Source organism: Cygnus atratus, chromosome 1 (assembly GCF_013377495.2).
Source record: "Cygnus atratus isolate AKBS03 ecotype Queensland, Australia chromosome 1, CAtr_DNAZoo_HiC_assembly, whole genome shotgun sequence".
NCBI classification, from domain to species: Eukaryota; Metazoa; Chordata; class Aves; order Anseriformes; family Anatidae; genus Cygnus; species Cygnus atratus.
In genome coordinates, this window is record NC_066362.1 from 178359594 (window position 1) to 178375949 (window position 16356).

Consider the following 16356-nt stretch of genomic DNA (forward strand, 5'->3'; position numbering starts at 1 on the left):
GCGCCGCTTTTAAAGGGGAGGGAGGGGCGGGGGGCGAGGGGGGGCGTGGTCACACACAGAGTGGGCGCGGTCGGGACGGGGGGTGGGCGTGGTCGCCCTGGGTGGGCGTGGCCTCGCGTTGAGAGGGGCGGGGCGGGCTTGGCGCGCACGCGCCGGCCCCGCCCCCCGGCGGCCGCCATGCCCCGCGAGCTGCCCGCCGCCCCGCCGGACCCGGAGGAGGACTGCGGCCGCGGTGAGCCGGGGGACGGGGGGAGGGGGGGGCTATGTCGCGACGCGTCCTATCGCGACCGAAACGCCCCCGCGTCATGTCGCCGCCCGGCTGGGGAAAAGCCTTGACCGCGCGGTGCCGTAGAGCTGCGTTGGCATCCCTCTTCGCGTCGGTGTTAATCGCGCGTGTCGGGCAGCGCGGCGATAGGCGACACGGGCGATAATTGATGCGTTAACCGGGCGCCGAGCGAGTAATTAACATCGTTAGGGCCGCGGCTTCACCCCAGCGAGGGCTTGGGCAGCGCCTGAGCTCGGTCGCTCGGTCCCGGCACGCGCTGAGCCCGCAGGGCTGCCTGGGGGCCCGTTCCCCTGGGACCTGGAGAGGGGGCTTAAAGAAAATAAGCCCGAATAGATATATGTATATACGTGCTCTTTTATATATTGATAATATATATATATATATATATATATAAATATATATATATATAAAATATAATATATAAATATATTTTTATATATATATATATATATATATTTGAGTGCTCTTTATGTGGGTTTGTAACTCCTAACCCGGGTGCCTTCCTGGCTTGCCGCGGCTCTGCGGTGTGTCTGCCTGGAGGGAGGCTGTCGCAGCGCGCACCTGTTGGATGCCGCCAGCAAAAGGTCCGCCGATCCGTTGGGCCGTGGGAAGAGGAGACTGGGAGGGAAGCTCGTCGACGCTTACAGATACCTTGAGTGTGGGAGACGGGGGGATGTGGGCGACCTCTTTTCAGTGGTCTGTGGGGACAGGACAAGGGGCAGTGGCCACAAGATGGAGCCCAGGAAGTTCCGCACCAAGATGCGAAAGAACTTCGTCCCCCTCCCTGTGAAGGAGCCCTGGGACAGGCTGCCCGGGGAGGTTGTGGAGTCTCCTTCTCTGGAGATATTCAAGGCCCGTCTGGACGCCTGCCTGGGCAGCCTGCTCTCGGGAACCTGCTGTGGCAGGGGGGTTGTACCCGGTGAGCTCCGGAGGTCCCTTCCAGCCCCCCGCCTCGTGGCGGTTCTGTGAAGCTGGCCTGAACCTGGCGCTGCTGGCGCCAGCAGCAGGGAGGTGCTGGGGAATGGCTGCGAGTAATGGGGGGAGAGCAGGGAAGCAGGAGGAGGGGGTTGGCCGTGTCTGTGGTGAGGCCGACAATGTGAGGACGGCTGCTTCTAGCAGCTGTGAGACGCTCAGCTTAGCCTGACCTACATTGTGGTTGCATTTCTCCGTTCTCCCGAGCCTTTCTCCTTTATTCCTTTCACCGCATCCAACTGACTCTTCCTTCCCCGCTCCCCAGGCTTTAAATGCCAGTTTCCTTCCAGAAGCCGTCTCTGTCCTTACTTTCTTCGTAGTCGAACCACTTTGGCTGTAATTCCACAAACAAGCAGCTCTTCCAGGGGAGCGCTGCTTTTAGCGGTGTTACTCTTATGCCTGTTAAATTCCCTGCTCGGGTTTATTGCACAGCCCACACAGGCGTGCTCCTTGGCATAACAGAGAGAAGAATAGTGTGGAGGAACTGAGCTAGGAAGCATTGATGCTGGTCAGCACATCAGTGGGACCAGCCTCCACCTTAAATTCTCAGACCGTGATCAGAGACTTTTTGAGTCTTTATATCCGTTTATTTACTATTCGTGTTTGTTCCCTCTTATCCTGAACTTACTTTACTTTTATAGGGTGGGGTGTTTTATTATTTGGCATATTCTTTTCCTTCTTGGTACTGAAATAGGTTTGTATGTCCTGGTTAAGGTCCATCCCATTAAATCGGAGAAGAAAGTAAGTGGCAGATCTGTCTGGATGCTTCATAAACTAGTAAACTGCCCTTGTTCTGTGTCTCTTGCTAAAGACAGGTAAAAGCTTTGTAAAGCTCGCTCGAAGGTCTCGGTTTTCGCCCAGCCTTCGTCAGCTAACAATGGAACCTCAGCCTGCATCAGGTACCATTTTGTGCCATCAAAAAAAAAAAAAAAACCCTCAGCTGAAGGGGTAATTTCCTGTTACCCTTCATTTATGTGGTTTTATCGCACCTCATCTTTTCATCTAACCCTGTTCATAAAGCTAACAATGCCTTTTCCCCACCAGGCATCTTTTTGTCCCGTCAGTCTCAGGCTTGACGCTCGAAATATTAAAAGGAGGGATGGTGTCTGCGCTGCGCGATGTTAAATCAGCCCTTGTTCAGCCGAGTCCTTAACTCTGTGCCTGCTGTTTTCTCACTCCTTGGTTTAGCATGACTAAAACTGGAGTGAGAATAACCCTAATTGTTAGAGCATTCCTAGAGCAGGAGGGCAATTAAATTCCAGTAATGTGTGGCCTCCCGTGCTGTGTGTATAAAAGTTATGGGCCTCTTTACTAGTCAGCTTCAACTGCTTTATTAATATAATCAGTTATTTGAAATACACCAGTTTATACCATATGCACTGTAAATCCCATTAAGTACAACAGGCCTTTCTGCTCCTGTTCCAGAAGATAACCAACGAACAGAAGACACCTCACAGCAGGGTGTTAGTAAGATACTGACGTGATGTGGGAGGGTTGTTCATTGCATGATGCAGAATGAAGTAATACAATTTTTATACGTTTGTTTAGGTATCTTCTCTAAATCCTAAACAGAGCAGTGACTGAATAAACTTAATTCTGGGTAGATGTGTGTTTTGGGAGTACCAAGACAGGCAATACTTGTTTGAAATGTTTAATAACTATTGTGCATACCTCTGGGTGTTCAGTTGCAGGACCAGCGCTGCCTCCGGACTACAGAAGCAGCAGTAGCTCAGAAAGTCCTGACAGTGATGACGACTCAGAATCTCTTCCCCTACCCAGAGATGCACATGGAGACTCCGAAGAGGAGCCAGAAGGAGCTTCAATGCCCAAGTGAGTCAGTTCTTAGGTTATTTGTGTTATTACGTCGTAAAATGTTGCAGAAATAGCGACTGAAATGTGTCTGTGTCAAATGGGAGAAACTGTGTTACATAAACAAAAAGGTAAACCCTGTACCTACATAAAACGTGGTGGCATGGTCTCTGTGTTCTTCGGGGTCAAGAATGCTCAGCCGACCTCTGTGACTTGGTAGGGTGGAATTAGGATATTTAGAGCAATCTGGTCTGTGTATTTTCGTGTATGAATTTTGTTCTGCAATTAAAGTAATAAATTCCTTAATGTTTTGATTGTGCTGAGGACAGGCTCCGCTTACAATGCGTGTAAGTATGTCGTACTTGAGCTTAGCCTTGTTTCTAGCACACTTACTCATAAAATCATAAGAACTATTTAGAGGCATGAATTTACACATTCAGTTAAGCCAACTTGAATCAAAATTGTTCAGTAAATAACAAGAGTCTGCACATGCTCTCATTTCGGGGGGTCGATGACTCATGATTGCTGTGCTAAAAACTTGTGTGTTTGTTTTAGACCTTGTGTAAGGGTCTTGAAGAACATCATTCCGTCTGAGAGTGTTAGAGTAAATATTGCTCACTTTCCTCTTGCTGTCTTACTCAGCAGCTTTTCAGTTCAGTAGAACTGAACTGGGAAAACTACCAGCCACAATGCAGACGGCGTATAAAAATGTACAAAGAAGTGTGCTGAATTTAAAATTACTTTGTGACTAGAAAATGGTATTTTACCATGATACTCTACTTCCTTCTACTGCAAAAGCGCTCCTCATGTTGGCTGTTTTTTTTTTTTCTTAAATGTCAGAGCATTTTTGGAGTGAAGCTTATGGTCTCCAGTTTTTAATTGCTTCAAATTATTTTGGATCCTTTTGTACTGTTTCCTTGGTAGCAGCGAGATATTTCGTACATAAGACTGAAATCATTTTGTTGGTTTTCTTTTTTTTCCCATCTTAAAGTGTAGATAATTGCTATGCGTGTCAAGGTAATTAGTAAGTGAAATCTTTGTGTTTGCAGAAAGCCAAAAAGAATGGAGGAGAACGATGATGATGATGGCTTTTTTGGGCCTGCTCTTCCTCCCGGATTTAAAAAAGAGGATGATTCTCCAGAGAGGTAATTAAAATGGAATTATATTCAGGAACACGATTATTTTAGATAAAATATTTTGTGGCACTGCTACAGAACGTTTCAATTGTACACTGCAGATTCAGGTGATTAGAATTTCTTCCTCCACATTGTGAGAACAAGAACAGCGTTCCCTTGAAACAGAATGCACGGCCCTGACAGTACCGTTTGGGAGGCCGGAGAGAAAAAGAAAACGTGAACTGTCAGATGTGTATTTTGAGCGTCAGATTTCTTCTGTTTTCTGTCATAGGTCTTGGATCAGTGCAGGGAAAACAAATTGCTGGTACAAGGACACCTACGTCTGTACTTCTTTCTTGGGCTGGGAGGGAGCAGGGCAGCTCACGGAATCACAGAATTGTAGGGGTTGGAAGGGACCTCAAGAGATCATCGGGTCCAACCACCCAAAGTTCACCTCTGTGCGGGGTAAAGCAGTGCGGGGCTGCAGGAATGCTCCCTGTTTAATGGCAGGTAGTTATGACACACTTAGGAAAGACACCTGCTGATGGGTTCTCTATTCACGCTGTGTCTCACAGCCCCCTGGTTGTACATCGCTCACTGCCCTTCCTTCTGTAACTTGAAATGATAAGCGATGGGACAGCAGCGCTGCCAAGGAGGCGCTCGCTGACAGGAGGCGCAGCAGAGGCCCTCGCTCCCTGTTAACCTTCCTCAGAGCTGTCCCTCGGGAGCTGACAGATGAAATCAGTCCATCCGTGCCCGTCGGGTACGAGCGCTCAGTTCCAGGGAGGTGGCTCAGTGTGCTGTCAGGCTGTGTACAGCGTGTGCTGTCTGCAGGGAATTCTCACGGTGGGATTTGGGTTAGTTTGGATACCCTTCTGCCGAGCTCAGCAGCAGTTCAGAAAACCTGAATGTGTTTGGCTGAGGTTATTTGGAAGTATCCTTTCCATACCTTTTTTGACTGTGCCTCGCTGAAACTGAGGAAACCGCTTGTAATTGTGGGGCGTGCTGCTCAGTGGGCTCATTGGGTGCTTTCACAGCTCCAGGAGGAACCAGCTCTCTTCCTGACATTTCATATGCCCCGTGTGTTCTTCGAATGTTATAAAACGTCACTAAAAAATAAAGCAGTCCCTAATAGAGCACCACAAAGAAACGCTTGTAGATTTAATATCAGCCAAGGTATATTTCCTGCTTTCTTGCATGAATACTGAAGGGGTGAAGTGTTATGTCAAAGTGTGCAAAGGAAAAGAGGGGAAAAAAACAGGCATCGCTTGTAGCTTGAAGGTTAGAGAGATGAGCAGCAATCCAGGTGCTCCCCTGTCCCATAAGCTCAGGGGTTTGCATTATCCGCCTTTTCTCTCTCCAGGGCAGCTCATTTCCAGTCTAGCAGAAAAGTTGCAAATGCCAGGCTGTGCCTTGCAATGTCACCCTGTTTCTTAGCTCGGTGTGACATACATGATCTTGTAGAAAAGCTGTTGTTCTGTGCTACCTTTTCCAGACCCGTCAAAGCAAACATTCCCAATTTAAGAGCAGCCTGAGTGGCACTTTGTGGCTTTTCAAAATTACTTGAATCACTCCACTGTAAAAAATATATATATATATGAACAGATTTTCTTTCCCTTTAGAAGAGATGTTGTTTATCAGTGTAATGAGGAAGTCTAGTACTTGTAAATTTTCCAGAAGTATTCGTGCATCAAGGTAAAGAGCAAAGCTTATCTTAAAGTAAGTGAGCCATCAGGAGAATGCCAAAACACCCGTCTCCTTGCTTGCCTTAGCAAGGACTTGGTGTCTAACACCAAGAAAGTGTCCTTTGCATATATGAAATCCCAGCTGTATTAAAGGAAAGCTTAATTCATGGTCAGTTAGAGCTTTTCTTCCGAATGCACACAGATAAGTACCAAAGTCACCAACAGCAGGAAAATATATCTCATGAGAGCCACCTCACCTGTCCCGAGGGTCTCCGGATGCCCAGGGATCCCTCAGGGATGTGCCAGCTTCGTGCTGCTGAGCAAGGACCTGAGCAGCAGGGTTACTCGTGTGGAGAAGGAAGCACAGAAGTGGCGAGCGTGGGAGGGGTGAGCATGGGAACCATTTTGCTGTTCCTCAGAAGAGCCCCTGTGCTGTGACAGACAGGGCAGAGTCCCTGAGACCTGCTCTTTTTCACAGGTTGCAGAGATGGCACCCGCAACTTTGGTGTTCTTATATGTTTGGATAGAAATCTTTTAGTAGAGTCTGGTTTAGCTCCCTTAGCCTGCAAGTTAAAGGTGCTTGCTGACTAAAATTAAAGGATGATTCTGGCTGTACCTGTATGGGGTTAACTTCAGTCTCTTAACATTGGGAACCTAAAACGTGGTCTTAACAAGAAAAGAGAAAGGACGAGAGGAAAATTGAAGCTGTTTCTTCTTCCCAGCGGCTGGGGGCAGTGGTGCTTCAACTTGAACCCCCTCTGGCCTGGGTTTGGAACCTCACCGCTGCCCTTGCCATGGCCTGAGCTCATGTTCGTGCTTGTGGCTGGCTTTTGATTTCCCCTCCTCAGATCCTGATCATAATGTCACTACAGCGGGGCTGCACTGGTTAGGTTATCCTTGAGTTCAGAGACCATAATGACAGTAATTCAGCTCACGTCATGTTACATTTGACTGCCCAGAAGCTCAGAGAGTGGAGATCATCCTAAATCAAGTCTCTGCCTGAAGTATTGTGGGGATTCTGTCACCTGGATATTTCTGCAGGTGATAATTGTTCGGGTTTCTATTAGCTTTGGGGTTTTCATAAGCTTTGAGGAATATGATGGCAGATTATTAAAAGAGCTCTTTCCAGTACAGCAGGCACAGTTTGTAGTCTGCTTTGAGCTGTGCTCACCATTGGAAATAAATTCTCACCTTGCTGTGCTCCTGGAGATAGCTTAATTATCACACTGCTTGCCGAGTTGCTGTCCAAGACCAAATCAGTGACGTTAAAAGGCATCACAAAACCTTTCTTCTCTCTTCCCTCCTCCAGTGGAAAACAAACTTAAGATGAGAGCAGTTTTCTGCTGCTGTGCCTTAAAGGGCAGTGAAAGTGTAGTGCGAGACAAGAAAGAGCAAACGCGGCTTTGGTGCTGGAGAAGGAGCAGCGTGTGTTTGGCCTCACACCTTTCCTTGCTGTTGAATCTGGCGAAGGAAGCTGGGGAAGAAAAGAAGGGGATTTCCTTGACGATGTGCCACAACTTTCCCAGTTTTCTTGCATTCTGGCTACCTGCAGAGGTCCTCATGGGAAATGGAGAGAGACCGTTCTTACGAGTTCAGTTACTTCTGTGGTGTGCTCACAGGAGGCACGCTTGCCTTGGGAAGGAAGGAGAATTATTCTTCTCTTAAAAGTTTGGTTTTTATTTATAAATTTACTTATTCTAAATTTTTCCTGCAGGAAATGTTGTCATTTAATGTACCGTCCATGTTGGCTATGTTGCTTCCTTTGCTTTTTTTTTCCAAATTGAAAAATATATTTTTTTTTTCTTCCCACTTGAGGCCCATTATAGGTCCTGCATTACCACCTGGCTTTAGGAAGTCTTCAGAGGACACCGGGAATAACAGATGTTCCCCTGGACCATCAGCTTCCTCCAAATTCTGCAATGAGGTTTGTGAAGACAGAAGTCTTTTGTTTTAGTGTAAGGTATTAGTGATGATTAAACAGGTAGGAGCCCGAAGAAGTCTGCTAGGCATGCTTTTCTGCATGACAGTTTAATTTTAGACCAGCAGGTGTCTGACTTATTTTTGCCTGCATCGAATGCAGCAGCTTAAGTAAGCCTAAAAAAGAAGCAGGCTGGTCTGGTGTGTTGTGATTTTGCTGTTAGACGGATGATGCAGGGAATGCAAGAGATGCAGGCATCCTAAATGGTAGTCAGAGTGGTTCTTCCAGATGCTTTTCCTTTCTTTACTTTGGTGCGTCGTGTCGTGTCTTTCACAAGTGAACATCTTAGCAAAGTTCAGATTTTTGAAAACATTAAAAAGGAACGCAACCTGCTAGAGTGAAAATACTGACCTACAATTCAAGGCTTTGCTCTTTTCTTGGTGGGGGCACGGGACAATATGAGCTCAGGGGACAATTCTCCATGCAGTGTGAAATTGGGATCCTTATGGTGGGGATGCATCCAAATGTTGCTAGTGATAATGAAGCTGGGAGCACCAAAGCTGTATGTCTGTGTGTTTCTGATCTGTCTGCACTCTCAGGGGCTCCACGGCTGTGTGCAGGGCAATGGGCAGTAGCAGTACTCGGTGTTGCCACTGTGTTTACCAGTGGTTTTGCCTCCGATAAGAAATAAGAGATGCTTTTGGGAGCCTGGAGCCTGAGTATCCATGTTCAAGCGCTAGACCAGGTCTGATACGGAACTGTAATCTAGGCTTGTGTTATCTGACAGGCAGGGGCGTTAGGCTGATCTGCTCCTCTAGTCAAAATAATTGCAGTCCTGTGAAGCTCAAGTGTTTCTTCAGGGTCTTATCAGCGTGACTGAGGGAAATGTTTTGTTTTTGGAAGGTAACAAGTAGCAGCGAGGAAGACGACAACATTATAGGCCCAATGCCTGCCAAAGGACCAGTGGAGTCTGATGTGACTAAAGAATTTGAACGCAGAGCTCAGAGAATGAAGGAAAAACTTACTTCAGCAGACAGCGTAAGTTGTGGTTTTTCACTAGTAGTATTTTGTTGCGGGAGTGTATTTGTGTTTCTCTTTGCCTGCCTGCGTCTGCGTGAGCCCTGTCACTGTTGTGCTCATGATGCTAAGTGTTAAGGCAAAAAGAAGTTCCTGATTTCTGCTGGAAGCTGAAAGATTCAGACAGCAGGTTTTGCTTATCTGCTTGTGGTTTTTTTTCACTCTTTTTTTTTCCCCCCTTACTTTCTTTTGTAAAGGATGAACCCAAGCAGCTTATCAGGGAATCATGGATGACAGAACTTCCACCGGAACTGAAAAACTTTGGATTTGGCCCAAGAACATTCAAGAGAAGAGCTGATGACAAATCAGGTGATAGATCTATTTGGACTGATACTCCAGCTGACAGAGAGAGAAAAGCCAAGGTGAGCATTTATTCATTTGTACATGTATTTATATATATATAAAATATATGATCACTTTATATATAAATATATTGATGTGCGTATTTATATTCACATATATGAATTTATGTTTGTATATACCATTTTGTATATATACACATATATACTGCCCTCAAGTATATATGCAGACAGTTATCATATGTGTTGTTGGCACTCTGTGAAAGCAAAGCTGAGCTGTTCAAAGAAAAAAATATTTTCTTGCTTTTCCTCTAATGACTTGCTAAAACTCCTTAATTGAGACTTAAAAATGATGGATAGGAAATAACCAATTGAAGTAATATCGTTATTCATTTGCTCCCTCTCTCTTCTGCAGTAGTCAATTACTCTGTATCAGGTCATCAAATTTCCAGTTATCCAGCAAAAAATACCTGGTGGTTTCTGCCATTCAGATTTAATACAAAATAAATATAAATTTTATTTATTTTATTTTTTACTTTGGAAGTTCTAATAACTGTAGTGATAACTGTAGTCATTCACTTCCATTCATCAGGAAAGAGAAGAGACAAAAAAGTCAACCAGTAAGGATAACGAAGTTGTATTATCTGGAAGAGACAAGAGACTTGCTGAGCAGGTGACTTCCTACAATGTAAGTGTAACAGCAGCATGCTTCCTCGTAGTGCATTTCCTTCCAGTCTTCACTCTCTTCTTGTTCTTGCTAGCACTGCTGCTTTCCATGGTGATGCCACTATGGTGTTCCCTTTTCGGCCCCAAACCTACTGTTTAAGTCATTAGCACATTTACCATTAAGTTACATGACTTACGGGCTTACAAATCCAGAGCTATTAGCATACTGTCTTAAATTTCTTCTGTATTTTCTGTCTCTACTATCATTATGAAGGTAGGGGAATAACTTCTACATAAAGCTATGGGTTTTGTTCTATATCATCGCAGAATAAAACACACAAATGCCAGCCACATAGCCCAAGCCCCAGAAGGCAAAGGCAGGGACTGGGAGAATTGCCCACTGTAGGGGAAGAGCAGGTTCAAGACCATCTGGGGAACCTGAAGGTCCTTAGGTCACGTTCCATAACTCCATGGAATGTTATAAGATACATCCACATGTCCTGAAAGAACTGGCGGATGTAGTTGCTAAGCCACCGTCCATCATATTTCAGAAGTCATGGCAGTCCAGTAAAGTTCCCACTGACTGGATGAGGGGAAACATAACCGCCATTTTTAAAAAGGGGAACAAGGAGGGACCCAGGGAACTACAGGCCAGTCAGTCTCACCTCTGTGCCTGGCGAAATCATGGAGCAGATCCTCCTGGATACTCTACTAAGGCACATGGAAAATAATGAGGTTATTGGTGACAGCCAACATGGCTTCACTAAGGGCAGATTGTGTCTGATAAATCTGGTGGCCTTTTACTACGGGGTTACAGCATTGGTGGATAGGGGAAGAGCAACTGACAGCATCTACCTGGACTTGTGCAAAAGATCTGACGCTATCCCTCACAATACTCATGTCTCAAAAAGTAGGAGAGACATGGATTTGACGGATGGACCACTTGGTGGGTAAGGAATTGGCTGGATGGTCACGCTCAAGCAGTTGCAGTCAGTGGCTCAATGTCCAGGTGGAGATCAGTGATGAATGGTGTTCCTTGGGGGCCAGTATTGGGACAGGCGCCATTTAACATATTTGTTGGTGACACGGACTGTGGGATCGAGTGCACCCTCAGCACGTTTACCAGTGACACCAAGCTGTGTGGTACAGTCAACACACTGGAGGGAAGGGATGCCATCCAGAGGGAGCTGGGCAGGCTTGAGAGGAAGCTTTGTACCTCGTGTGTTCAACAAGGCCAAGTGCAAGGTCCTGCATCTTAGCCGGGGCAATGCAAAGGATAAATAGGGGTTGGGCCGAGAATGGATTGAGAGCAGCCCTGAGGAGAAGGACCTGGGGGTGTTGCTTGATGAGAAACTCAACATGAGCCAGCTCTGCTCTTGTGAGACCTCACCTGAATTGGGGCCACCAGCACAAGAAGGACATGGACCTATTAGAACAAGTTCAGAGGAGGGCCATGAAGATGGTCAGCCTGGAGAAGAGAAGGCCATGGGGAGACCTTATAGCAGCCTTCCAGTACCTAAAGGGGGCCTACAGGGAAGGTGGGGAGGGACTCTTTGTCAGGGAGTGGAGTGATAGGACGAGGAGGAATGGCTTTAAACTAAACGAGGGGCGATCTAGATTAGATGTTAGGAGGAAATTCTTCACTGTGAGGGTGGTGAGGCACTGGCACAGGTTGCCCAGAGAAGCTGTGGCTGCCCCATCCCTGGAGGTGTTCAAGACCAGGCTGGATGGGGCGTTGGGCAACCTGGTCTGGTGGGAGGTGTCCCTGCCCATGGCAGGGGGCTGGAACTGGGTGATCTTTAAGGTCCCTTCCAACCCCAACCATTCTATGATTTTGAGATCTTGGGAAATATTGCCTCTGTTTCTACTAATCTTGACAGAGCATCTTACTTACTCATTTTGCATTAGTTTTGTAACTTACCTTCACTGGATGTGGAGATTGAAGCACATCGTGGGTATTCTGAACGTCAGTCACAGTGAGTTATGGGTGTTGTACTAGGCATAGCCAAGGCTAATTACCTGTGCTTTCTGCACTCTGCATGCTAAATTAACTATTCTGTTTTCCTGTTCCTAAGCTTTCTTCTTTTTTGAGAATTCTTAGACTTGCTAATTCCTGGCCAGTCTTTCCACTTGGAAAGGTTGCATTGTTAATATTTTGTAATATGTTCTTCCCTCCTCTTTCTTCCCATTTTTACAGGAGTCCAAGAGATCAGAATCTCTCCTGGACATGCATCAGAAAAAGCTGAGGAGCAAAGCGTCAGAAGAGAAGACCAAACCACAGGAGAGAAGGCCGTTTGACCGAGAGCAGGATCTCAAAGTCAATCGATTCGATGAAGCGCAAAAAAAGGCCCTTATAAGAAAATCGCGGGATCTGAATAGTAAATTTGAGCACAGTAAAGGCAATATGTTTTTATAAGATAAAAGCGTGAAGCTTTTTGGAAGTCAGTTAAAATTTGAATGCTTAATTTTTTTAAGTATTTTTCTGTAAATATTTGTACGCAGAATAAATATCCTGATGTTTAACTAGTATTACTTGTCTGTAAATACTCTACTATGGAGGACCATCTGTACTAAAGCTAAACTGATAAAGGAAAGTGCTGGTTTTTAAAAGAAAAAAAAAAACTTTGGAAGAAAAAGAAATAATGTGAACTTGCTAGATTTTTTTTTTAAGTGTAAAAAAGAATTAATTAAGCTGTACACACACCAAATCATTTCCGTATTTTAGCAGGAAGAGACAGTGGTAGCAGAAGAAGCAGCAAAGCCTCAGGATTTGCAGATTTTGTTATAAAATGCTGGTATAGATGAAGAGAAACTTGAACTCCTGTTTGCAGGGCTTATCATCAGAAAATCTCTCTCTTTTAAGCAGATTCTATGTGAAATTTTAACCAACCTAAAGCTTATTTTGTCAGCTGCTTTGCAGAGCAGAACGGCTCTTTGGTATCGAAAAGGAAATAAATTTGATATTTTAAAAATGTACCTCCATGCTTAGAGTTCTTTAGCTCTTACAGGTGTGGCTGCTAAACCGAGTTGTGTTACTTATTTAAAACACACAACTTTATTCATGAGGCCCTAGCACCTTGTTTGGAAGTGTGGCCCATTTTGCATGTGAAATACCCGGTGGGTTAGTGTAATTTGAAGAATTGCTCCCCTACCGTTGGCATGCTCACATGATGAAGTGGATGACGTGCAGCCTTTTCTAGACCAAGCCAAATGGGATGGGGTTCTTTCTCAGCTCTTGAAGTGCTCCTGAAGGTTAAGATCCCTGCTGCGACCTCTGCTGTTGAGCCCCAGGTGCACAGCGTTTTTTCTTAGAGGTCTTTTGAGGGGGGCAGTGTTTTAGGGGTTGGGGGTTTGGAGGGATTTTTTTTCAAGACTGACATTTTGGCATTTTTTTCTAGGGGGTTAGGGGGCTTTTTGAGGTTGAAGGGTTTTTTTAGGACAGTTTATAAGGGACCAGCATTTTTGGGGTGTTGAGGGTTGGAATTTTGGGGGGGCTTGTCATATTGGCATTGAGTTGTGTTTTTTTTTTTTCTTTTTTGGGGGTGAGCCAACCGTTTGGGGGCTGTCAATTTCAAGGAGGTCTTTTTAGGGGGATTGGCTTTTTGAGGCATTGGGCTTATTCGGGGGTCTTTTTAGGGGGCCAGAATTTGGGGGGTTGGGTCTTTTGGGTTCCCTTTTTTGGGGAGTTGGGGTGGCTTAGGATCCTTCTTAGAGGAGGACCGGCCTTTTTGAGGTTGGGCGTTTTGTGGGGGACTGGCCTTTTCAGCTTGTTTTTTTTTGCGGGCCTTTGGGGCATTCAACATTGATGGGGTTGTCTTTGGTGGGAGGAGGGGAGCCTGCCCCAAAGTCCCAGCTCCCCCAAGTTAAAGGAAAGGCCCAAACCCCTTTGGCAGGCCCCGAAGCATCTTTTTTGGGCCCCTCGGAGCCCAGAACAGGCCCGGCCTGCGCTGGCCCTGGTGGCTGCAGAAGGTGGCAATGTGTGAGGCCTGGGCTTCACCCTTGGGACATGGTGTCTGGTGGTAAGCAGGGTGCTTTGGCGTGCCTGTAATAGAAATACCCGTAACTAGTACTGTACCGTGTGTATGCGCTCTGTATGCTTCCCTTCTGTTAGGTTTAATAAGGTTTTGAAATAGTGGTGTCATGGCTCTGAAGTGCTTCCAGGTCGTTTGCGATGGGAGGGGAACTTGGGTGGGTTTTCACCTACTCGGGGGTCATTCCCAGAGCCTGGAGGTCGCCCGCCCCCAGCCCTGCTCCTCCCCAGGCGCAGGGCTCTGCACTTCTCCATGTTGGCCTTCAGGAGGTTCCTGTCAGCCCCTTTCTCCAGCCTGTCGAGGTCCCTCGGGATGGCAGCACAGCCCTCTGGTGAATCAGACGCTCCTCACAGGGATGAAACCACCACAGGTGGATGACAAGGTGTTTGAAAAGCTGCCACGAGAGAAGTTACCAATAGGTGACTCTAAAAAGTCACCTTTTTTGAGGTGAGAAATTACTGGATCAGGTTGCCCCAAGAGGGGACGGAGTCTCGGGCACTGACCGTTTCTGGCTTTTGTGCGGCTGGGTCTGCTCTGAGAACGGCTGCTGGACTTAGATCCCCTCTGTACGGCCCTTTGTGCCCTAGTGTATGACTCGTTCCCCAGCACTGGGAGCTTTTCTGAACGTCTAGACTAAGCTTCCCCTGTTGCACTTGGAGCTCATTCTTTCTTTGCTGTTCACTGTGGACGTGGAAAGCATTTTATTACCTTCAACTCTGCAGTTTCACTTTATCCCTTTACTGAGACAGATCCCTTTGCTTTGTCGCCAGCGTGCTCAGCAACCTCAGGTCATTCAATTTGGTCTCTTAGCTCCTGTTTTCTAGACCTCTGGTCATGCCTATTGCTGTCCGAATTCTCTGCGGTGTGGGTTCACATCTTCCTTGAAGTGTGTTGCACAACAGTAAAGGCCATACAACGTCTGAGACTACACAAGCACCAGGCCGAGTATAACCCTGGCTCGTTATGCAAGGCATTGCTCAGGTGGCTTGAAAGCAGGCTCAGTGTGACATCTCAGATAGGGCAGTCTGTCTTTTGAATTGCTGGCAAGCACCTAGCTAGCCAAGAAGGGCAATGCTTTTTGCATGCCTGAGAGAACAACAGCTAACGTGGAAATATTCTGAGTGTGCCCACAGGGTGCCCGGGGGGAGCTCCAGACCTGTTGCCCCCACATCCTCAGCTCTGCTCCACTGCGCTGGGTCACAGAGACATCTAGAGCAGAGCTGGGGTCAATCTTCCTTGGAGATGGGCACAAAGGTGGCTTGTCCCAGGCATCAAGGCCAAATTCCCTCCCTTGCCCTGACTTTACATCGGTGAGGACAGTGCCCTCACAGACACAACTCTTTCATCAGACTCCGGTGGATCGCATCCAGCCTTGCAGCTGTGAACACATCCAGCATCTCATGGTGGTCCCAAGAATATGTGTATCCTGATTTTAAAAAAGCCACGATGGGGATGGGTTTGGGGCATATTTGGAGTTTGGTTTTGGATTTTTTTTTTCTTTTTCTGTTCTTGTTTGTTCGTTTGTTTTGAGAAGAGACCAGAAGTTATCAAGAGTAGACTCAAAACTATCTCCAAAGATATTCAGGATGTGATGATGGGCATGGGACTCCTTATGGGATGCGGAGGGAAAAATATGTTTGGGATTGCATAAGCCTTATTACAGGGTGTTTTCAAGGAGTCTTCATGACAGTACCAGATGATGGGGGATGGATTAAAGGTGGCGAAAGGAAGGGATTGAGGTGGGTTGGGAAAGAGTTTGGGGAAAAAAAGAGGGAAACAGACATAAAAGAGGGAGGTCTGTAAACTTGCCTGAGTCCTGCCTGCATTTGATCACTGCAGTCTTGTTCTCATTCAAACCTGTTTCTCGCTGCCTTCAGTGGTGTGGGCTCTGGTTGGGTTTGTGTGGGCACAGCCGATGTCACGCTGGGCCAGTGGGCCAGCAGGGAAGAGGGATGAGCTCCTGCAGCAGGGCTGGGAGCCTTGGGGACTTGCACGTCCAGCAGCCTGCAGCGCGGGTATTTTATACAGATCCGTTATGCGGTGCATACCTTATACTTTATATTATATTCAAGCAGAAAGTGCTGGGCAGCTGTGTTTAGAATTGCAAATAGCTGCAGGTCTGGAGCAACGGCAGCCTGCGTGTGGTCCCAGAGGCTGGCATTTCAGGTCGAGGCCGGGAGTAGGGAGAATCTCAACCTCGGGCTTTATGTGCTGCCACAGCCTCGTTAGCTCCAGCGAGAGCCAGTGGGGGAGATGCATTATGCCCTCTCACACATTTTGTTGCCAATAGAGAATGAGTAGCTTACAGAAGCATTTACATAAATATATATATGAATATGTGTGTGTATATATATTTCTTCCAAGTACTATGGAAAAAGGAAGAAGAACCCTTCAATTTCCAAGCGTAAGCCCCACTAGCAAATAAATGCAGTGCTTTCAAGGCTACCACTCTGCTGCTGTTTGGATGTGCCCAGCCACCCTGGGGACAGGGAATACAG

General features: G+C 46.6%; 1 protein-coding gene across 1 annotated transcript; it reads left to right on the top strand.

Annotated features, from left to right (window-relative positions):
- The first annotated feature begins 137 nt into the window (after positions 1-137).
- On the top strand, positions 138-12356 carry GPALPP1 (GPALPP motifs containing 1). Its single transcript, XM_035553437.2, has 8 exons — positions 138-232; positions 2944-3088; positions 4117-4212; positions 7683-7791; positions 8689-8823; positions 9060-9224; positions 9754-9849; positions 12025-12356. The coding sequence occupies exons 1-8, from the start codon at positions 178-180 to the stop codon at positions 12241-12243; spliced, it is 1020 nt and encodes a 339-aa protein (XP_035409330.1). The 5' UTR covers positions 138-177; the 3' UTR covers positions 12244-12356.
- Positions 12357-16356: the final 4000 nt, after the last annotated feature.